Source organism: Artibeus jamaicensis, unplaced genomic scaffold (assembly GCF_021234435.1).
Source record: "Artibeus jamaicensis isolate MK-2021 breed Jamaican fruit bat unplaced genomic scaffold, CSHL_Jam_final contig_465, whole genome shotgun sequence".
Taxonomy (NCBI): domain Eukaryota; kingdom Metazoa; phylum Chordata; class Mammalia; order Chiroptera; family Phyllostomidae; genus Artibeus; species Artibeus jamaicensis.
This window is the reverse complement of record NW_026521843.1, coordinates 28082421-28106502: the sequence shown is the minus strand read 5'-3', so window position 1 is coordinate 28106502 and position 24082 is coordinate 28082421. Positions and strand designations below refer to the sequence as shown.

Genomic DNA, 24082 nt, shown 5'->3' with positions numbered 1-24082 from the left:
TGTACGATTCCATTTCTATGAAATGTCCAGAATGGGCAATTCTATAGAGACAGAAAGGCAGGGACTGAGGAGATGGGAGAATGAAGGGCGACTTCTTTTAATGGGTACAGTGTTTTCTTTGATAAAATGGTTTGGAATGTGATAGAGGTGGTGGTTTGCACACTGTTTAAGTATATGTAACTGAATTAACACCTTAAAATGATTAATCTTATGTTACGTGAATTTCACATCAATAGAACAAAACAGACCTCCCTTCCCACACATTTTGAGTAACTGTCCTTCCTTCGCCTTTGACAAAGACTAGACATTTATTCTTTGCAGAGGGTTATGCACGTCTGTACACTGGAGGACATAGCTTATAAATGAGAGTGGGGATACCTACGGAAAACTAAGAGGGATTGAATAATTACTCACACGCTGTCATACAGACCTTAGAGAGAGCCAGATCTGTCCCACAGGAGGTAGGGGCTTCCAACCAGCACAAGAGAAGACACCTGAAGAAACTGATCTGATACACACAAAGAAATGGCCGGGCGACTCTACAGTGGAACCCACAGTTGGCAAACCTCACCTTTGAGTAAAACACTTGGAGTCAGCTTTCTAGTACTGTGCCCCTGGAGCACAGTCAGAGGTCACCTCTCGTGTAAGGAAAGCCTACACTATTGAGGACAGATGCCAGAATATTCTGGAGGCGGGAAGGGAGAGTTGGTGCTTGGAGGGAGTGTTGCTCTCCGGGGGCGGCTACAGGTGTCTGTGCGCTGTGCAACCTGCCTAACCGTGGGAGGTCGCTCGGGTTGCTTACCTCCCGCTCAGTTGGGGTGCGCTCCCCTGCTTTTGGTGTCTGTAACGTAATTTTTTCCTCTAATACGTAACTTTTTTTGTTTCAATATCACTTACTAACTGTCTTTCATTGAGTTTCATTACTGTTCAAAAAATTGGCATTTATTAGAAACTAAACTCTTCTTTGTATTCTGTGTGTCTTTCCATTGGTCTGTGTAGTCCGCCACAATGCAGACTCCCAAGTACTGTGGCTTATAAGATGACTGGCTGTAATTTTTTAAATTGTGCTTTGCCTGGCATTTCTTTTTTTCCACATAAAACTTGAGCAATTTAATTCATATTTTTACAACCCTATAGAAACACATGAACATTTTGTTAAGTTTATACCTTCATTCAGGTTCTGCACACTTTAATTTTCTTATTCACAGACAATACACACACAGTGTATAGATTCTCCTCCGTGATACTTTTTTGTTGACTGTTGAAGACATATGGTGGGAGCGTCAGTTTTTACCTGGGTGTCTTGAAACCAGCCGACTGATTGAAATCTTTTCAGTTCTGATACTGTTTTCAATTGACTTGCTTGGGTTTTCTAGGTGGACAGCCATCACCTGCAAATAATAATCTAGTTTCTGTCTTTTCAGTAATTATGCTTTTTTTCTTTTCTCGTCCAGTCGCATTGACTAGAATTTCCTGAACAGTGGGGAATAGTAGCAGTAATGGGAGAAATATTGGTGTTATATGTGGGCAAAATGGTATTTGCCATACATCTGGACATAATTGCATTTAAAAATTGTGTAACAGCTTCACTGAGATGTAATTTACATAGAATACAATTTACCCCTTAAAGTGTATGTCCTTGTATTTTTGGTATATTCAGACTTGTGCAACCATCACCACTATCCAGTTTTAGAACATTTCATCGCCCCACATGAAAACCCCGTATTCATTATTCACCAGTCCCCCATTCCTCCTCTCTCCATCCCCTAACACTTAGTAGGCAAACACTAAGCTACTTTCTTTCTACATGAATCTGCCTATTCCAGGCATTTCGTATAAGTGGAATCATTACAATATGTGGTCTTTCAGTTGCATAAGGTTTCCAGGGCTCACTTAGGCTGCAGCGTGCATCAACACTTCATTCCTTTCTTTATTGCCAAGTAACTTTCCATTGTACTAGGTGTACCACTTTTTGTTCATGCATTTATCAGTTGATGGATATTTGGGTTGTTTTCATTTTTGACTAGTATGGGTAATGCCACTATAAGCATATATATACAAGATTTTAGGTGGACATGTTTTCATTTCTCTTGAGTATATACCTAAGAGTAAAAATTTGGGGACATGTGGTAATTCTGTGTTTAACATTTTCCAGAAGTGTTTTTAACTTCTGTTACTATGTTTTCTTTCCCTACCATTCATTTCTGCCTCTTTTAATATTTTCTTCTTCTCTTTTCTATCACAAAATGTGAATAGGCCCCCGAGTTTTGGGTAATAACTCTTCCTCTCTCTTTATTTTCTTTCTTTTAAAAAAAAACGTTATATTTACTTATTTTTAAATGGGAAGAGAAGGAGAGAAATATCAATGTATGGTTGCATCTCGTGCATCCCCTGCTGGGAACTGGCCTGCAACTCAGGCATGTGCCCCGACTGGGAATCGGACCTTGATCCTTTGGTTCACAGGTCCGTGCTCAATCCACTGAGCTACACCAGCTGGGGCTCTCTTTATTTTCTTTATCACAAATCTATTAAAGTCCTTCTGCCTGAACTACTTGTCTCTTACTTTGAGGAATCTGCCATTAGCCTGATCATTCTCAACCTGTGGGTATGCGTGATTATGGTCTATTACATAACTCTTTTCTTGGTTATTCCACAGCAGGAAAACAGCGCCATATTCTCTCCAAAGCCTGGGCACGCTACTTTTTGGATTTTGCTTTTAGACAATGCTTATCTCCCTCTGTCCCATCTCTTCCAAGCTTGGGTTTTAGGCCATGTGGAGGGAACAGAATCTGAAAGGGAAATACCAGTTCTAGAAATACTAGGATTGATGTTGAGGTTGGGGATATTGTAACTCCAGAGGCTCTCAGGACTTACTCTAGAATTCATATCACCTGGAAACCATTATTTCCAATCCACTGTTGCTGCATTTAGCAATATTAGGGTGAATGAGGGAGACACTGGCAATGAATCAGTTTGAAGGGAACCAGGTAGAAAATAGTTGAAAATCCCTTTGTATTTTAGAAATTTTAAAATATGGGAATCTACCCACGTCTTTCAAATTATGCAATTGTTCTACCCATTTTCTAAGTTAGGTTTTCACGATGTGGGTTTTCCTGAAAGGGTTGATTTCAGAGATTTACCTACTACTGATATCCTTTTATTGAATTTCCGATACTTCCTACACAGTGAATGTTCTGGTGCCTGTATTCTTAACTTGGTTTACCGTATGGATTGTTGCTATTGTTTTTAAATCAGTGATGTATTTTGGTAATATATATGTTTGAATTCAGTGATTCTTACTGCATTGTATATAGATAAAGGCTAGAATAAAGAAATAACATTTGCTTTTAGAGAATGTCCCGTGTTTCTGGTGGCATTTCTTTTCAACGTGTAATTATAAATGTGCTTATAGAATAATCTATTTTTTTTAACCTTCATAGCTTAACCCTTTGCGAGGCTGGATAAGAAAAGTATATGTACTGGCCTTGGAATCCCAGTCTTTTCTGTGGGAGAAATAGATTGTATGACAACAGATTATTGCTCCCTAAGCTTGCTTTGTAAGCTGCCGCTGTCACAGCATGCTAGAAGTATCAGTAAAAGATATGAAAAAGACTTGAATGACTGTGCAGGGAACTTGAGGTTCACAGCAGATCTTATCTCTGAGGAGGTGGAGTGGAAATCGGTGGTGGCAGAGTCTCGTAATCCCTGGGAAGAGGTGGCTTCTGTTGCCGGACCTGGACCAGTTGAACATGAAACCAGGCCTGGGGTTTCCTTTGATGGTCTCAGTGTTTCACTTAATGAATTTACATTTCATCCAACATTTTATGAGTAGTTGACACTGGTTAGTTTTCGTGTGTTTAGAAAATAAGGGCTTTTCATATGTAAGTCTCAATATAACCATGTTACTTGGGGGAGAAAATCCGCCTTTACAAGTATCCTTAAGATTCGTATTACATTTCTTTTCTCTACTAAATCTCTTAAAAGATAAATTTGTTATGAAATGTTCCTACCAAGTGGTAAGAAAAATGGCAATAAATGAAGACCAAGTAAAATGACACAGGTAATGGAATGTTTGAAGTTAACTTTCAAGTTTCTTGAACAGGAATTGTGATGGTCAGGAAAGAGGTATGAATTGGGGAGAGAGAGAGAGAGAGAGAGAGAGAGTGTGTGTGTGTGTGTGTGTTTGCGGATAAGCTGTTGTGACTCAGATCGCTTTACAGGGTAGTCTTACAGTTCTGTTCAGGGCAATCCAAGTACGTTCACTGGCCAGCTGACTTGGTCTCTGGTTGCAGTGAGATGTGATTTTATCATTTGTTCATCATGATCAGGATCTAGTTCTAATAAGCACGTTTGCTATACAAATGCATGTCATGTGTATAGTAATGCAGGATTGTTTAAAAGTAAAACACATCTGTGCTTGTTCTTTAAAGTGCGAGGTGCTCTACTATTCTGTATTTGTATTGGAAGAATGAACAGGTGATTGTGTAAGTGTAGCAACTAAGTGTTTTGTTTATTTTTTTCAGGTGTATACTCTTTTACTCTATTTGTGCTCAGGAATGCCTTGGGGTTCTGGTAGCATAATCAGTCCTGAAATTTTACATTCAAATTGTTGGTCTTTTTGGGAGGGGATAAAGAAGGGTGGAATTAAGTATCTGCATAATGAGGAACTAATGTAAGTAATTATCTGGATACTCTTTTTACATTAAGGTGTATTTGTTTTCTGATTCTCTTTTTTCAGTTTCCATAGCAAGGCGTGTGCAAGATCCATTAGCTGAGCTGGTGAAAATCGAGCCAAAACACATTGGAGTTGGAATGTATCAGGTAAAGCAGTGTGGGTCATTTGACTTATGAAATCCATCAATACAAAGAGCAGTACTTCAGGTGGCATAGGGGAAATAGTTCCAGTTTTCAAAGGTTTTACACTCGTGGGAGGGTAATAGGAGCTAGAAGTCAATGGGAAAGGGAGGAGTTTTTTTTCTGGTATTTATGGTTCTGATCCAAATTTAGCATTGACTTTAGTCAGATTTAAAGGCTATTAAAACATTAGATCTGACTAGTAGCTTCATTTGGAGAGCCTCTCCTTTTAACGTGATAAAATTGGAGGAGTTGATGGGACAAGGTGGGAGTTAATGGGTCAAGGTTGGCTCTTGGTGTAAACCAGGATGAACTATTGATCTTTAGTGATCCTTCAGGAAGAAGCCTTTAGTACCTACTGTGACTTTTTTCTCTGCTTCCCATTTCTATTTAATTATCATATTTAATTTTTGGTCATTACCCAGTGTGAACTGAAAGCTTCATTTGTCACTGCTGGGTAGTAGTGATAATGGTAATATTGCTTCTTGTTGTTTTATTTTCGATTTTTGAGGCTGTGGTCATCGGGCAGTTGAGGACAGCACTGAATCTTGGCAGAGTGAGTCTGTAGTTGTCTCTGGAAACCTAGAGTTGAATTATTTTCCTCTTTGAAGAAAGTTCTTCTTAAACCTGAAATAGAATATTATCCTCTGTATAATTTTTGTGGAATTTCAATGATAGGTACTGCACTTTCTTAAAGAACTATTACATTAGGTCATGGAATCTGTGACCACTAGAAATGGGAGAGATCTTAAAAATCAAACAACTCTAGCCCCTCACTTGACAGAAAAAGAAGCAGCATCCTAGAGTAGTTAGGATTTTACCCACGATCACACTGGCAAAGCCTGTAGTAACCTGTCATATTGGGATTTAACTGGGAGTCTTCCCATATCATAGCAAGTGGGACTGAGAGGCATCCAAAGCTTTAACTGGACTTGTTCATTTGACAAGTATAGTTACTGAAAGGACTGATCTAGCTGTAGACACAAATACCTATAATCTGAAGAATACAACAGTAGCAGTTTTGTGACCTAGGCATTACAGTTAAGAGGAATTATGCTTATTAATTCAAGAGAAAGTTATGGAATACCTCAGCAAGGTAGTGGAACAAAAAAAAGGGAAAGTCGCATTTACAGAGCCCAGGCAGGCCATTAAGCTATTGGCTTCAAAGAAGTCTTGAAGTAAATAGCAAAGATCTAGTTTCCAGATTTAGGTTCAGAGATAGCGTTTAACATGACAAAGTTTGGACTTTATTCCAACAGCAGTGAGAAGTAAGAGAAGAGTTTTTAAGCAGGGAGATGACAGGATCAGATTTGTATTTTTAAGCGTTGACTCTGCTACTCTCGGGAGCATCACGGAGAGGGGAAGATGAGAAGCAGTAGGACTAGGTTGGAGGCTGATACATAGCCCCGATGACAGATGATGGCGGTTTGGACAGAGTTAATGGCAGTAGAATTGGAAAGAAGTGAAATCTATTTTGTAGGTCTTACTTGGCAATAACTGAGGGAAAGCAGTTGCTAAGAATTTGCTCCCAGGCTCCTGGTATGTGGATGATGCCTGAGTAGAACAGATTTGGTAAGAAAAAGATCAGTGATTCTGTTTTGGACATGTTACATTTGAGATGCCTGTAAGAAATCCAAGAAATGATGTGAAATAGGAGTTGGATATGCAAGTATCAGATTTAGAGAAATAGCCATGATAACACTGGAGTACAGACTAGTTAGCAAACAGTGACACCGAGAAAGGGATCAAGATGGTAGGCTGAGTTCGTGATATTCTGCAACTGCATCGCTGCCACCATTGGCATATCCATAACTCCAAACCCTGTAAGAAAAGATGTACGTATATATATCTGTTCCTATACAGACCCACACGTGTATCCTAAATTGAGGATAGCCTAGTAAAACAAGAAAGTCCCCCACTGGTTGATGGAAAATTGAGGAATCCCTGAAAGATACTAAGTGTGAGGAATCACATCTGTGGAAAAGTAAAGCCTGGTGGACCACACCTCAAAATACATTGACCTGTAGAGTTCTCAAACCAGAATCACATTCAGGCAGCAAGGAGGGGGCCTGTTGTATGAGGTAGGAGTGTCCACATAGACTGTGTGCCTGTGGTAACCCCTCCCTCGGTGCACTGTGAGTCCAAGCCAAAGTACTGAGCGTAACACAGAGGCCAAGGAGGCTGGGAGAGCCTCACGTAGCCTTTGATTGTCAGGAAGCCCAAGAAGCCTGATCCTGGCAAGACACACCCCTGACCTGTCTGACATCTGGCATCACATTCCACGTTTCCCATGTTATCACTTCGAGCTGCTGATGGTAAACAGAAACTGCACACACAGACAGCAGATTAGGATCTCTGAAACTATCTCGTTCCCAAGAACCACTAAACACCTGAGGAAAACTAATGACAGAAAATGAGACATTGAACTTAATAAGCAAAAAATAACACCCAATGAAACAACAAATAGGCAACAGACTTTGAAATAAGTAAAATTAATAGTCACAGAGGGACAAGAGAGGTAATTGTATTTGTAAAAACAAACAGGGGATTGAGTGAAATTGGACCAATCTCAGGATTTAAAAATATGATTGTCCAGATTAAAATACCCCACATAAACAGGATAAAGAGAGTGGAACAACTAAACAAATGAATGAATTGGAAGACTGAGCTAAGAGGTTTTTTAGAATGTGGTCTTATACTGAACAAGATGGAAAGCATAAACAAAATGTCTTAAGATATAGGGGACATTCTAAAGCATTAACATTCATGTGATAAAAGATCAAATAAATAAAGAGAATGGAGGGATTGTAATCACAGAAATAATAGGAGAAAATTTCTCCAAACTGAAGATAGACAAGTCTTTTGAAAAGGCCTAATGAGCACTGAATAAAAGAACAAAAGATCTACACTCAAATGTCGACTTATGAAATTTCAGAATTCTAGTAATAAAGACAGACTGACTACAAGCTACCACAAAGCAAACAGAGTTTATCTGCAACAGAAAGGATTAGGGTGACATCAGTCCTATTATTGGTAAAAACAAGTGATAGAAGATAGAAATGCAGTAGTTTTGAAGTGTGGAAAAAATTATGTTGAACCCATGATTCAGTATTCCAACAAAACAGCAATTTGGTGTGAGAGGAAAATAAAAACATTTTCAGGCCTGTAGTGATTCACCTTCTCCGATTGTTACAGACCTTTTTGAAAGTGTTATTTATGGAAGTACTCTTGACCACGAAGTTGGGGGGATCCCCAAAAGAAGGGGCAGGCACCTGGTGAGGAACCAGTATTGAAGTTAATGCAACAGCACAGAGCTCTGCAAGATTCACAAATACAGTAAAATGTATATGGAGGCTCATAGTTTGTTTTTGTTTAATCTGTAATGTTAACCTTTAAATAATATCGGTCTAGGTCAGATCAGCTCAACATGGGAGGGTAGGAGAAAAAGAAGTACTGAAGGGTTAGGATTTTTTTTTTCAGGAAAAAGGTTTGCATATAGATTCTATATCTCTATAATTTGTTAGAAAAACATAATCTGAAATATGTGAATCATAACCACAAATAGAATATTCAGTATAAGTCATGAGAATAAAAAACAAAAAGTTTATTTTTCTAACCAGAGGCAGAGAAAACAAGTATAGGAAATAAAATATATGATGACAGGAATAAGTTTAAGTAATAGGTATAAGTGAATGGGTTAAAATTCCCCTATTGATGGAATCTAAAATTTTTCTTTAAAAGATTTTATTTATTTATTTTTAGAGAATGGGGAAGGAAGGGAGAAAGAGAGACAAACATTGATTGGTTGCCTCTTGTGTGTGCTCCAGGTGCAACCCAGGCATGTGCTGGACTGCAAATCAAAACAGTGACCTTTCACTTTGCAGGATGACTCCCCATCCACTGAGCCACACTGGTCAGTCCTAGAACCTCAGATTGAAAAAAATTAATGTAGCACCAAGCTGTATATGTTCAAGAGATACTTCTAAAGAAAAAGGCAACCTTGATATTAGAAATAAGAAAAATATACTGCATGAATGAAAAGGAAGTCATAGCAATTTAATTAGATGAAATTGAATTTAAGGCAAAGTGCATTAAACAGTTAAAGAGGGATATTTGAGATTATATAGCAGATATAGTCTTCCATGAAGATATGATTACCCTCGGCATTGCATGTTACCTAATATAGCTTTAAAAATACACAGTATTAAAAACTTCTAAAAATTAGAGCTAGAGACAAATTTGCTTTTTTTTTTTGTCGGAGTTTTAATAGATTACTGTATAGTAACACATGCATTTAAAAAATAGCTTTAATTAAGATATAACAACATTCTACATATACATACATACATAAATTTACCCATTTAAAGAGTGTAAGTCAGTGACTTTTAGTTTATTCATAGAGTTGTGAAACTATTACCACAAATTTTGTAACATTTTTATCACCCCCAGAAGAAACCATTAGCAGTCACTCGCCATGACCCCTCCTTCCCCAGCCCTAGGCAACTGCTAGTCTACTTTCTGTTTCTGTAGATTTGTCTCCTCTGGATATTTTACCTAAATGGAATCATATAGTGTGTGGCCTTTAATGACTGGCTTCTTTTCATTTAGCATGTTCTTTTGCTGAAGTATGTATGAACACTCCATTCCTTTTTATGGGCAAATAGTATTCCATTGTATGTATGGACCACATTTTGTTTATCCATTTACCAGTTGGGTTATTTTCAGTTTTTGCCTATTACGAATAATGCTGCTGCAAGTATTTGTATAGGAGTTTTTATGATGTATGTTTCCATTTCTCTTGGATATATACCTCAGAGTAGGGTTCCTGGGGTAATTTAACTCATAAATTTAAAGTCAGATGATGAACTAGGGAAACTATTTGCTAAACATGTGTATGTACATATGAAAACTACAGATATTAATAAGCTTTGGGTGTTTTCTCATTTGTACACATTTATATGTGGGTTTATATAAAATATTTACATAAAATATAGGGAGGACAAAGTAGGTTTATAGTTGTTTCTGTGGAAAATTATAATCATAACCTGCATGTCTTTCCATTGGAACAACTGTAAACCTACTTTTGCCCACACCCCCATATTCAAAGAGCCTCTACATACCATTTACCATAGACAAAGTATGAATTTTTCTGTTTATCAAAGAAACCCAAATTAAATGGAATATTATATCAATCTAAGAAGTAAAGTTGTAATAGGATTATAAACATCTGTGTAGGTGAGCAGGATGCAGTGAAATGAGCATTCACGTATATTGCTAATGGAAGTGCAAATGGTTGTTTTTAGGAAATGGTCAATACCTGTCAAGATGTACTTAAAAAAATGCATTCGTTGAACCTGCTAGTTCTCTTCCAAGGCAGTAATAAGAACTGCCGACAGGATTCATGCACAAGTTTGCTGCCCTACCAAAATATTGGAAGCAACTACCATAGAAAAATAGTTAAATGAGTTATGGTATATCCATCAGTTGAAATATTATACAGCCATTAAAAAGGCAGGCTTGGAGAGGATTCATGATGTGAGAAATTACTCTTGATGTGATATTTTTAAATGTGATAAAATTATTGATACAGAATTGAACCAATTTATGTTTTTAAATTATAGATATGCATTTACACTGAAGAAAAAGTGTCTGGCCGGTGACTGATACTTACATCTTTTTTGGTGTGATTAGGGATTTTTATTTTCTTCTTTTTTCAAACTTTCTACAGTGAAAGTGTATGAATAAACTTTGTGGTAAAATGTATACCCACTTTCAAATCCCTGCCAATGGGCCACTTAATTTGAAGCTTTGATAGACTTCCAATGCAACCAGAGCAGGACTGAGTTTCTGTTCAGTTGAGACCTCTACATGCTTTTAGTATAAAATTAATACTTATATGTATTCTGAAGCTGGACAAACATTGCTAATTTTAAAAATGAAAGCTGTTCAAAGAAAGAATGTTAAAGAGATGAAATAATAGAAGCTATGATATTATTCCAGTAGAAGCTAAAATACTTTTGGTTTAATAACAGCTCAAATGCTAAAGACTGAACTCCAATCCTTGTCTCAGAAATGGAGAGAGCTGATTTTAAAAACACACGCCTGTCATTATTTCTGGAGAGGGGCAGCCAGTGCGGTTCAATGACAACATATCCCTAACTGACCCCTATAGACTTCGCTGGAAAGCGGCTTGGTGCTACTCCCAAGAAAACACTGCAGGGTGAGAGCAGCGATGCAGGGCTGGCTCTTTGGCGTTCTCTGGGGCGTGGGGAGTGGTGGTTTAGCTTGGCCTTGACATAGCCTGGGAGCGCAACTGAAGTAAGTTGGATTTACTTGCTGCTTGTTCCTTCTTTGGACCATGTTTAGGTACTTTCATGCTCATTAACACCTCTGTTTGTTAATGAGCATGCGTAGGGAAGTAGAGAAGACAGAACAGTCTCTTTCTTCCTTTTGTGCCTCTCTGTTAAATCATTTGATGATGTTAGAGAATGAAATGGTTTTCCAAAGGGAGGTTTTGGAACCCTTAGTAGATTTTCTATATCCAGGCCATCTTTGTTCCTCGTTATTTTGGATAATGAGGAGTCGCTGGAAAAGGAAAATCATTTTCCCAGCTGAAATTTTTCATGGTAAAACCTTCAAGGTGGGAATTTGCATTTCAATTCTCTGCCTCCTGTGTGGGATCTGTTCTGGGTAAAAACAAAACCAGCTCTTCGGTGGCGACATTACTCTGTGAAAGACCGTTTTATAACTGTAGTTACATGTAGGGATTATAAAGTACAGTTTTAGTTTAGGATTGTAAATGGTTAGGTTAATAAGGTGTCTCATCTGCCCTGTATTATTTGTCCGAATTCTTTTAAACATTTTAATCCTTTAATCATTTGTTATTGTCCACTGGGATATGGAAAAGAGTTTGCCCCATGGATGTCCACTCAGATGACTTTGACTGGATTTTTGCCCCTATACTGAAGCAATATTGTGAAATAATAAAACACATAGAATTGTTCTAAAGGTGAGGCATAGAACTGTTCTAAAAATCAACCATTGTTCACGCCAAGGTAGATGAGTACCTTGCCAAAATGTTTTTATAACCTTTTCCCTTACTAGTAAGTCCCAGGGTATCATTTGTACTTGAATCTCTGCTTTTCTGGGTATTATGAATGAAATTCAAACTTATTAGCCTTGTTATTCAGGTAGTTCACTCATGACCATAACTGATCTGTTTCCATATCTGAACAAAAACAAGTTTTTGACCTTTATTGGGAATATGAACTAAATTCATGTATTAACATTTGCTAGTTATTTTTTAAACTTAAAGTTTTAAAATTTTTATTCCAAGTATTTTTTCATTTTCAGATGAATTAAGCGTCTTTCATTGAAGTGTTAAGTTTTCTCAGGTTCTTAGAAATCACTGATGGTGTCATAGCCATGTATCTGTCTGTATGTGCACACACACTCTTATGTAACCATTACTCATCTTTAAGAGAAATGTGAAGTATGCGATTTGAAGAAACTTTTACCAATAATACTTTAATTACTAACAATTAAATACCTAATGTCCTTTATCCTTTCTTTGTTTATTCTTTGTGTTAGGATTTCTAAAGTCTTAAGGTATTTTCATAGTGTTTAAAACATAATGATCATGGATGATTGGGAGTAAACTAGACATGACATTGAAAGTACTACCATAAAGAAAAAGATAAGTTCTAGTGGTTTAGAATCAAAAACATCCCTGAATCAGAAAACAGTGTCTATAAAATCCATAGACAGGAAAAAGTGTTTTCAACACTTATAGCCTATAAAGGATACAGAATACATAAAGGTCTCCTACAAATCAAAAGAAAAGAAAAAGACTATTCAACAGAAAAATAGACAAGGGATGTGAACAGGCAATTGACAGAAGACACATGCAAAAATAGGATAGATATGAAAAAAATGATCATTCTCACTATTAATTGTGGAAGTGCAAACTCGAGCCGTAATGGGAAACCTTTTAGGTTGCCAAAACTTAATCCGACAGTTCGGATTTAGCAACCATGTGGAGCACTGGGAACTTTATATACACTGCTAGGTGCATAGTAAACTACTGCCGCTTCCTTGAAGAGCAGTTGGAAATCATTCAAGTTGAAGGTGGCGATTCTCTCACCAAATCAACAGTTCTGTTGCCAGATACACATAGCCTTGAAGAATCCTCTCACACGTGCTCTAGAAGGGATGTCAAAGAAATGTATTCAGGTGTCAGGTATGATAGTAAAAATGTGGAAGCAGTATGTCCATCATATGGAAAACAGAAAAATAAACTAGTATGCTCAGGTAGTGGAATATTGTACAGGAGTGAAAATGACCCCATTAGAGCTACATATAGTCATGGATAAACCTCATAAGATATAATATTAAGAGACAAAGCATGTTGTATGTACAGTATTATATGGTTGTTATAAAATTTTTTTTAAAGATTTTATTTATTTCTCCTTAGAGGGGAAGAGAAGGAGAGAGGGAGAGAAACATCAGTGTATGGTTGCCCCTTGTGCATGCCCTGCTGGGAACTGGCCTGCAACCCAGACATGTGCCCTGACTGAGAACCGAACCGCGATCCTTTGATTCGCAGGCCTGCGCTCAATCCACGAGCTACACCAGCTAGGGCCCTGGTTGTTATAAAATTTTTAAATAAGAAAATAATACTACCTACTATTTATGAATTCCAACATATGTGGTAAGAACAAAGAAATAAGCAATAGAATTTAAGATAGTGGTTACCTTGGGTGGAGCATAGAATGGGAACTGGGAGGGGTACACCAGGAGCTTCAACTATATTAGTACTTAACTTCTTAACTTGTCTGGTGGGTGTACAGTGTCCCTTAGATATTTGGTTGTATAACTTCTTATTAAATAAGTTATACATTTATTAAAAGATGCAGGAAAGCTTGGTCAAATGATAAAGGTGTTTTATCTTGGGAGCTTTGGCTTTCGGTTGAGTTTAATTTCTTCCTATTCATTCGTGATGTGTTTTACAAAAAGGATTTATATAATCAGAAAAAAATAAAACTACTTTCATTTTTCAGTAAAAATGGAAAATTACACTGACTATTAGGTTTCACTTCTCTCCATAATATTCTTTCAAATTTTTATTGTTAAGCCCTAGTTTTACACCAAATTAAATACTCTTTAATGCATACTTTTAATCCTATCTTTAATTTTTTTTCATTTCCCAACTATTGATTTTTCTTCTGTGAATGTTAAGAATTAAGTGTTATTTGTTTTGTTCCCATTGTTTAAAATGGTCGTTTTAGAAACATGGTAGAGGGCAAACATGTAGATTACATTTCTAGTGCTATTGACAGGGCAGAGTTGGGCAGAACAGATGTTTCAGGAATGTTTAACATAACGTGTTATAATAATGGTACTGTAATCTGACTGGCATTCATCCTGGGCAGCCATTTTCTTTTCAGCCCCTCCTTTTTGACCCCCACCACCATTAACACACTCCTAAATTATCTAAGTTAGAAACTTTAAGAATAAGCAGGGAGCTTTTAAGAATTCTAAACGATGCCACATCCCCAGAGATTTTTAGTTCAATTTTTCCAGGGGTGGGCCCAGGACATTACAAACTGTAAAATTTCACAGGTGATTCTAATGTATAGGGAGGGGTGAGAACCGTTGGTTCTTAAAACATGGCTGCCAGGCCAGCTGCATCAGTATCTTCTGAGAACCTGTTAGAAATGCAAGTTCTTGCATGCCCATCCCAGACCCATAGGGGTACAAGTTTGGGGGGTGGGGCACTGGAATCCGTGTTTTAACGGCTAAAGTTTGAGAACCACTGTTCTCTAATGCTTCTCAAGCTTGAATGTGCATATCAAACCCTTCAGGGTTTATTAAAGTGCTGATTTTGATTCAGTTGGTGTAGGGTATGCCATGAGAGCCTGTGCTTCCAATAAACTCCCAGGTGACACCAATGCCGTTGTTCTGAGGATGCCACTTTGAGTACCAAGTGACCCTACTGAAAACCTCCTGGGCCCTACTCCAGACCTGTCCTGTAAGAACCTGATTTTAATAGATTTCCAGATGATCTGAAGGCCTATTACAGGACATGTAATATAAGAGGAAAATCAGGACTTACCAAGGATCTGAAGGAGATGGGAGAATGAAGAAGCAAAAATGAATATTATAAAACACAACAAGGGTAAAAGTAGGAGAAAAACTGAAAATGTGTCTTGCATGTTTAATTTTTAAAAATGTTAGTGGCGACCATAACAAGAATACTGTCATTGGAGTGTGGAGGCAGAGGTCAGAAGTAGACTGAGGACTGAATGAAAGGTGAGCATTGAGGCATAGGTGTATACGAGTCTCTAAAGAAAGTGGTTAGGAGACCAGGATTTGAATTTATTTTAATGCTGGTCGGAAGGACCAGGAGTAGTGATGGAGGGGGTAAAGATGCCGGAGAGGGAGGAGCTGGATGCCTGAGGAGACGGTGCCCACCACCTGTGTACGGAATTGCTAAGGCAGGCGATGGACCAACGTTCAGGAGAGAAGCACCTGTCGTGGTGGGTGGCTGGGAAGAGGTGACAGAGAGCAGCAATGGGAAAGATTGCCCCCTGTCAGAACAGTTTTCTCTGTGAAGTAGCAGCCTGCTACTTTTTACAGACTGTCCACCCAAAAACACGGCCAGTTTTTACATTTCTGATCTTTTGTTGACTGTCTCTTCTAAGGGGATGCATGTGAGGGCAGAGTGTTTCCACTTCTGTGTCCACAGCTCTCAGGACCTGGCACATAATAGATATTCAATAAGTGTTTTCTGAATGAATGAATGGTAAATTTTCAGTATACTTACTCATTCATTGTATTTTTGAACTCTGTTATGGACACACTATAAAATTTTGTAGCCTCACAAAATTTTTGTGGGTAAACCTGAAATGTTACTTATTGGTATATTTTTTAATGAATTTTTTCTCATGAAAAGTGTTGGAGAATTTAGGAGCATAGAGTATTAGCATAGTCATGTAGTTGGAGTGAGAGCTACTGCAGAAAGTGAAGAAGGATTGTGGTTGATGAAAGAACTAGGGTTCTTTAACTTAGCACACACCTCGTTACTCCTTTCTCCCCCAATCCAATGCACATTCTGTTCTCTGTGGAAATTATTCTTTCAGGGACAGGTCAAGGGAGCACTTATGTATGAACGTTCTAGTGACTAAATCAGTATTTCTAAGGACCTATGGTTCATATAGTGTGATACTATCATTATGAACAAATCTTTGTTGCAATGGAATACACGGGAATAGAATGTGTCTTCTAAAGTGAAATAATTAAAATGCAACTATATAAAAGTTCTTAAAAATTTTTATTAGTTACTTTTTAAAATATATTTTATTGATTATGCTATTATAGTTGTCCCATTCCTCCCCTTCACTCCCCTTCCTCCTGCACACCCCCTCCCACCCACATTCCCCCCTTTAGTTCATGTCCATGTGTCATAAGTTCTTTAGCTTCTACATTTCCCACACTACTCTTGCCCTCGCCCTGTCTATTTTTTCCCCACCATCTATGCTACTTATTCTCTGTACCTTTCCCCCCCTCTCTCCTCCTCCCACTCCCCTGTTGCTAACCTTCCATGTGATCTCCATTCTGTGGTTCTGTTCCTGTTGTAGTTGTTTGCTTAGTTTGCTTTTGTTTTAGGTGTGGTTGTTAATAACTGTGAGTTTGCTGTCTTTTTACTGTTCATATATTTTTATCTTCTTTTTCTTAGATAAGTCCCTTTAACAGTTCATATAATAAGGGCTTGGTGATGATGAACTCCTTAAACTTGACCTTATCTGAGAAGCACTTTATCTGCCCTTCCATTCTAAATGAAAGCTTTGCTGGATAGGGCAATCTTGGATGTAGGTGTTTGGATTTCATGACTTGGAATACCTCTTTCCAGCCCCTTCTTGCCTGGAAGGTCTCTTTTGAGAAATCAGCTGACAGTCTGATGGGAAGTCCTTTGTAGGTGACTGTCCCCTTATCTCTTGCTGCTTCTAGAATTCTCTCCTTCATTTTAATCTTGGGTAGTGTAATTATGATGTGCCTTGGTGTGTTCCTCTTTGGGTCCACCTTCTTTGGTACTCTCTGAGCTTCCTGGACTTCCTAGAGGTCTATTTCCTTTGCCAGATTGGAGAAATTCTCCTTCATTATTTGCTCAAATAAGTTTTCCACTTGTTGCTCTTCCTCTTCCCCTTCTGGTACCCTTATAGTTCAGATGTTGGATCGATTAAAGATGTCCTGGAGGTTCCTAAGCCTCTCCTCATTTTTTTGAATTCTTGTTTCTTCATTCTTTTCTGTTCAGTTGTTTCTTCCTTCCTTCAAGTCCACTCCATTGATTTGAGTCCCAGTTTTCTTCCCATCACTATTGGTTCCCTGTGCATTTTCCTTGATTTCACTTAGCATAGCTTTCATTTGTTCACCTAATTTGCGACCAAAATCAACCAGTTCTGTGAGCATCCTGATCACCACTGCTTTGAACTGTGAATCTGATAGGTTGGCTATCTCTTGGTTGCTTGGATGTATTGGCTCTGGGGCTTTGATCTGTTCTTTTGTTTGAGCCTTTTTTTGGGGGGGGGGCGTGGTCTGGTCGCTCCTGTTACATAGTGAGGGGCGGAGCCTTAGGTGTTCACCAGGGCGTGGTGGTTCAGTGGCTGGGTTGTGATACTGTATGTGGGTTCAGGGTCAGAGAGGGAAAAATGGCACTTGACCCACTTTGTCTTGGATTTCAGTCCCTTCTGCTGCTTCCCACAAGCAAATTAGGCCCTTCTGGTGCTTGTTCTCAGGTGGGTGGGCTTGTGTACATTCTAGGACCCTGTGGGTCTCTCCAGTGAACTCTCCTGTGAGGCTGGGAGTCTTTCCTGGCACCTCAATTCCCACAGGTGTTTTCAATCGGTGCTAGAGCCTTGGGCTGTGCAGTCTGTCTCACTGCCCATTTTTGCCTGGTTCATCTGCACGCAAATATGTGACTGTGGATGCATGTCTCACTGGGTTTGCTTGTTTTCTCCCCACGCCTGGGATCTGCTAACCACCGCCTTTTCCTGCTGGGACCCCTCTCCTCTGGCCACCTACTCTGTCCCTCTTACCTGTCTGGATGAATGGTTTTCGGACTTCTGTACAGTTCAGTCAGTTGTCAGTTCTGGGTGCTTTTTTGTTTCTAAATTTTTGTTGTCCCAAATTTTGGTTGTGCAGGGAGGCACAGTGTGTCTACCTATGCCTCCATCTTGGCTGGAAGTTGCAAGTTCTTAATAATTTTATCTTTGTCACCAAGCCTTAAGGAAGTTTTTGGTATACTGGTTAGGAGTAATACTGGTTATGTGTGGATGGATAGTCTATAGACTAAAAATAGTGGAATAAGATCTTTCCAAAAGTTTTAATTCTGGCATTCAAACAAATATAACTTTCTGTTTTAATGAATATTTGTATGTAATTATGTGTGGATAATTGGCATTTCAAGGGAGAATCTTGGATGTAATTCTTTAATCAGTGCAATAAATTACTGTAATGTAATAATGTTCATGTTAGAAAGAATTGTTGAAAACTCAAATATAAGATTGTGCTAGGTAATAATACTGTCAGGGAAGAAAAATAAAATGTGTAAATATTAGGAGGTCCACTTCTGAGAATGTACAAACTGTATTCTGAATGACTGATGTCTGCTATTGTTCAGAAATGCTGATTGTCATCCTTTTGTGTGTGTGTGTTGGGGGTGGGTGTTGATCATTGTCTTTAAGAATAGCACAGTTAATTTAATTACTTCTAAGATTACGTTTTAAATTCAAAGGGAAGTTATCATCATTGTCATAGTGACAAGTATGTATAAAATGTATGATATGGTAGAAAGGACTGTGAAGTCTATAGAATTTAGGTAAGAAATAAACCCAGCCTTCAAAATGCTTAGGATGTGGTGCGGAGCCAGGAAAACTGGCCTCATTCAGTTTTGATGGGAGTTCACTTGTGACACATCCCTCCACCAGTCTGCCCGTGCTGTGTGCGGTCATGTTGCTGTGTCTGTCTCTCTGGTGATCCCGGAAAAAATTCTAAGGGGGAAAGTGTTTAGAGGAGAAAATGATAAGAGATTTTTTTCTGGGTTATTTTCAATAACTTTAAATATCATTAGAGGTAAAAAAAAAAAGTTAGCTTGCCTGGATTTGTATAGAATGAAGTTTATTTATTAGTTTTGTAGAGAGAAATGCATGTGTTATCTCTTCAAACAACTGACTTTAGGAGACATCTTTGGTTTGGGGGGAGATAGTCAGCTACTTGGCTGCCTTCCGTGTACACTTTTGACTCTGGTGATATATTTCCTTTAATAATCCAGATCAGGCTACCCAAGCTGTTTATTGTATAATATTATTTTAAAAGATGTATTTTCTTTTCAAATATATAATTGAAAGGGAGAATTTTCTCCTGACCTGTACAAGGCTTTTGTTTCATTATTTGGGAACGAATGGGGCCAGAGGGTATGTGTGCACCGGGTTTTGTTGGAGAGGGGCTTGCAAAGGCCTTTTGAGGTATGATGTGCAAGTGAGCGTTTTCAAGTCTCAGAGGTGTGATTATGTCATAACAGCCATAACCTCTGGGCTTGCTTTATTACTTTTATTAAAACAAATCTGTATAGGGGTGCTATGTATATTTTGGTGATGAAGGAAATGAGGTGGTTAATTTATTATGTGAACAGCACTTTCAACTAACCACAGCGTGATTCACTGAGAGAGCGGTGGAAAAGCCTAGCTCTGTAGAAATGACTGCTTTTTGATTTGTGGGCCTTAACTTTCAACACCAGAGCATGAAGTTTATCTACAAAATGATTTCTTTTTTTTTCCCCCTGTACTAATGTTTTTGTGCAGTTTTAAACTTGGAATTTTCCCCTCCATTTTATTTTGGGCATTTACTGAATATGAAAGATCTACACAGTCCTTGGCAGCAAGTTAAGGAAGAAAGAAAAGGAGGTGGGTGGGAATTCATGTGTTAGGGCTTTAGGGAAGTGGGAACATCTTTATGGTTTCCAAGCAGCCCACACATACCTTGGAGGAGGACGCCATAAAATAAATCAACATACCAACCCTGAACAAATGAGGATAACCACCTGGTATCAGAGATGAGTTACAGAAACTATGGCACCTGTCGTTCTTCCCTTTTGTGGGATGCGTTTATAAACAGATGCTATAGTAGAAAAGAAATCTCCTGCAGACTACTCTCTGCTGATTGTTTGCTCGGAAGTGGGAGTTGATTCTGAGAGAAGGTGAGGATGTGGTGCCCCACAGATGTCCACACACTGTGGAGTGGAATCAAAGAAGACCCGTCCATCTCATGAGTTCTCAGGGCACAAAGCACTTGTTGTGTACCCATAAACAGCCATCGAAGACCCATAAAAGTGTTGTTTTCTCTGGAGTTGTGCCATTTCCAGCATCATCTGGTAATGCGGGCCTGCCTAGAGAGAGTGGAAATAGGTCATCTTTCAGGGATAGTTTTGAAAAACCCCTTCATTTTTCAGATGCCCCAAATATCATCTGTTTACAAACAGAAAGACTCAGAAACCAGGCAGGCATTCATTGATAAGAATCCTTTAAAGCATTTTATATCTGGAATATAATAGGTTTCCGTGATGATAAGGATGACAGTCCACTTTATAGTTTGTCTCTTCTTTGGAGTAACATACCACGTTTCTCTCAGGAGCCCTAAATTTGCTTTAAGGATTACATCATTACCTCCTAGCACTTCCCCAGAGAGTTGGCAAAGGCCAGGAGAAACATTATTTGTGTGGTGTAAAGACAGGGTAGAGGAGGGAGGTCCATGGCCGTGGTTCGTGTTCACAGGGTGGGTGGGGAGGGAGCACTGGCACGCCTGGCTAAGCTGCTACTCTGTCATCATGAGCAGTCGGTCCTGGTGAGAATGTGTCCTCTTTGAGATGGCTTTAGCCATTGGTGACTAGTGATGATCACGCACAACCCAGATTGGTAAAAATTAAAATTTAAAAGGAATTGGATTGTAGGTGCCACACTGGTTGAGCCTTTCAAACTTCCAAGTATTCTCACTGGTAGAACTGAACAATGATTTGGACAAGTCCAAGAGACATTATGTTTGACATCATGTAAGCTAGCATTTAATTTGTTGAAAGTGTCTTTGTCTTCATAATGGTTTGTTATTTTTTAAAAGAATGAGATTTTGAAATTATTATTGGGAATTGGCTTTAAAAAGTCTGTTACACTTCCTCCCCTCCTACGTGCCCAACTGAAACTAACGTAAGGCATGACCAGTTGTTTTAAAAGCGTGGATAATGGAGAACCTTCCGCCCAAATGTGCCCTCCGTTCTTCTCCACCTTCCTTCCTGTTTTCTCCTGCTGTGTCCTCTTTGGAAGGGAGATTTGTGTGCCACTGGCCCCATCATCTCCCTTCCAAGCCTGCGAGCTGCTTTCTGAAGAGGCAGTGGTCCTGTGGTCCCTTCCTCAGGGCCTCTTCCTTCGTAATGGCGTGAAGTACAACTGGGCATTTAAAAAAGTGATTCTACTCTTGCTTATGGTTTGAAACCTGCTCAGATATGTGTTGACAAATTTAAGCAATCTTATGAGTTTTCAAAATACACATGTATAGGCATGCTACCAGAGTAGCATTAACTAAACACAAACCCTCTGACAGCAGCAGAATGCAGAAGGCATCCAGCACCTGCTGCTAGATGGTAAGGGCGTGGTTCTGAATCAAATGGAACAGGGTGATTGAGAGTGAGTGGGATAGGAGATATCTTCTTTAAGAAGTCCTGACTGCATTGTTAAGTTTGCAGAGAAGTGTGGACTCCAGAGGAAAACACCAGGTTAGTCATACCTGTAGCCCCTAACAGTGCTCCCAGCAGTCGGGTAGTTAGGATTAAGGGTGTATTTAATCAGAACTTCCCTGAGCAGTGAAGCTCCTCTATGGGTAGGGAACTGTTTTAAACTGAACTTGCTGGGGCACTTTCACTGGCCCTGCCTCACTGCAGTGATGTTCAGTGAAAAAGAACAGAGCCTCGGGGCCCAAACGGAGCTCTTGTTCTGACCTTAGTTTAGTTACACTTGCTGTGTGACCTTGGGAAGGTAATTTTGCTTCTTGAGCTTTGTGCCTTGTTGGAAAATAAAATGTTGCCTATATGCTTTCTGAAAGACTGTTCAAAGGAAATTTATATATTTTACATGTATATTTTTAAAGACATAAAAATGCCTGAAGGTACAAATGTGAAAGTGAGCTTATTTCATGATGGGACCATAAAATAAAGAGTCCATTTACTTTGGTGGGTTTTTATTTATTCCCGTTATTTATTCAGATGCTAAGCTTATCAAGTATTCCTAAAATCATTTAATTTCAAGTTACAAGGGACCTTGGAAGTCCTTCAGTTCGTACCAGCAGTTATAAGGGTGTTCATCGCCTTCTAAAAGCCAGCGTGGAAGAATCTGTGGGGAAAGCTTTCAGAACAGAGGATCGGCTCTGGGGCACTGCTGTGGTCGCAGCCCAGGAATGAGGAAGCAGGCCGGTGCCCTGCTGCCTCGGGACTGCGGCGCCGGCAGGACGCGGAGCGCAGGACAGATGGGCATTTGTAGTTGAATTGGAACGCACACTTTCCCTTCTGTTAGTTATTATCTGCAGGATTTTGTTGTAAGTCGATAGTGCTGTACTTGTTATCCTTGTATACCTGATTCTTCTGTTGTGGTTCATACCTAATGTTTAAATTAACTCAGTATTTTGGAGAAGGGAAGGGCGTGAGGGTAGAATAGTTAAAAACAAACAACAGAAACCAACTCCTCACTTAGGATGCACGACTGAGTTACGGGTTGTCAATACGAAACAGCTGTTTGTTTGTTGCAAGCCTGCCTCGCCTCTCCGGTGATCAAGCTGTTTCTCATCGTATAATTAGCATCTCTTTAGGATTTGAGCCTTGTTGTGAATTTAGAGCTGGTCATATGTAACGTTGCTGAAACGTCATAGTTTAGATAAAAAATTAGTGATTCCTCTGCAGCCATTCTACTGAAATATGGATGTGGGTTGTATTAAAAGAAAGATGTCTGAAGAGATTTCTGAAATTCGTCTCAAAGTGGAGAGAATGCAAGAGGCTGTTTGGTGTGTTTTCTAAGGGGGGGCGTCAGTGGACGCGTCCCGTCTCGTGGGCTCTGCTGCCAGTCGGAGCAGCGTCCCGTGTTCTCTTTCCTTTCCCTTCTCCCCGAGTCCCCTTTCTGTCAGTGTAGCGAGGCAGCACTGGCGTGGGCAGCAGGACAGATCTCATCGGCGGGACAGGATTTCCTTCTTTCATCACCCACCCCCCCTCCCCCCGCCGTCTTCTAAAACCCTGCTCTGAGGTCGAAGCCAAGAATGAAAGGAAGTAAAGTTAGGTTTAAGTTCTCGGAGAGTCCAAGGTGATGTTTCAGCCTTCTGGGTAGCTTTACCCGCCGAAAAAAGCTCACCAGGCCTCCTGCCCCAGAGAGAACCAACTTATCTAGGACATTAACAAACAGGCCCCTTTTCAGTCTGGGTTACGCTCAGTAAAGTCTGTTTTGAAATAAGGGTAACCCTGTGTTTTAGAAAAACAAGTCAGAAAGGGGAGTTTTCTATTGCTTCATTAAGTTGTGCTCTTCAAAATGGAGCAAAAACGTTTTCTAATTATGCTGAAGTCACAGCTTCTCCTGGGGTAAAAACGTCTCTCTCCTCAGTAAATCTTTTCCCTGCGCAGAGTTACTTCAGAAAACTCACTTTGAACACTACGGTGCCACGATTTTCATTTTCGTAAACTCCAGAGTAGTGTTACAATTTTTCCTTCCTTTGATAAGTTTAAAATTAAAATGGAATTGAGAATATTGTTAGTAATTTTTTAAATTTTATTTCAAAGCATTACATAAATTAATCATTTTCTCTCTGTAAATACATATTTTACGAGACAGAAGCATGGAAACAGTAAGTCCTTTTTTGGTGATGGTGCAAGTAGGAAATGGAACGCTTTAGTTTAAAATTTGTAAAAATAAAACTTTGAGGGGAGTATATAGTTTGCACGCACTTAGTTTTTCTGTTATTTGCGTGCGTTCATACTGTATCTTTCATCCGAAGTTCACGTCTACCTGTTTCTAGAAGCGTAAGTCAGAGAAATATTTTTACTTCAAAGAACTCATCAGAAACGCTTGCTGTCTCACAGCCGAGTGATTCCAAGTGTCGGGGGATTTTACTGACAATGATTTCACCAGGTGGCTAGTTGCAGTATACT

General features: G+C 39.1%; 1 protein-coding gene across 2 annotated transcripts in view; it reads left to right on the top strand.

Moving 5' to 3' along the window:
* The window catches only part of SRBD1 (S1 RNA binding domain 1), a 187489-nt gene that overhangs the window by 102911 nt on the left and 60496 nt on the right, over window positions 1-24082 (top strand). For both annotated transcript variants that reach the window (XM_037161255.2, XM_053667113.1), the window contains exon 16: window positions 4739-4821. In XM_037161255.2, coding sequence (XP_037017150.2) covers window positions 4739-4821 — 83 coding nt within the window. The remainder of the gene's footprint in view (window positions 1-4738; window positions 4822-24082) is intronic.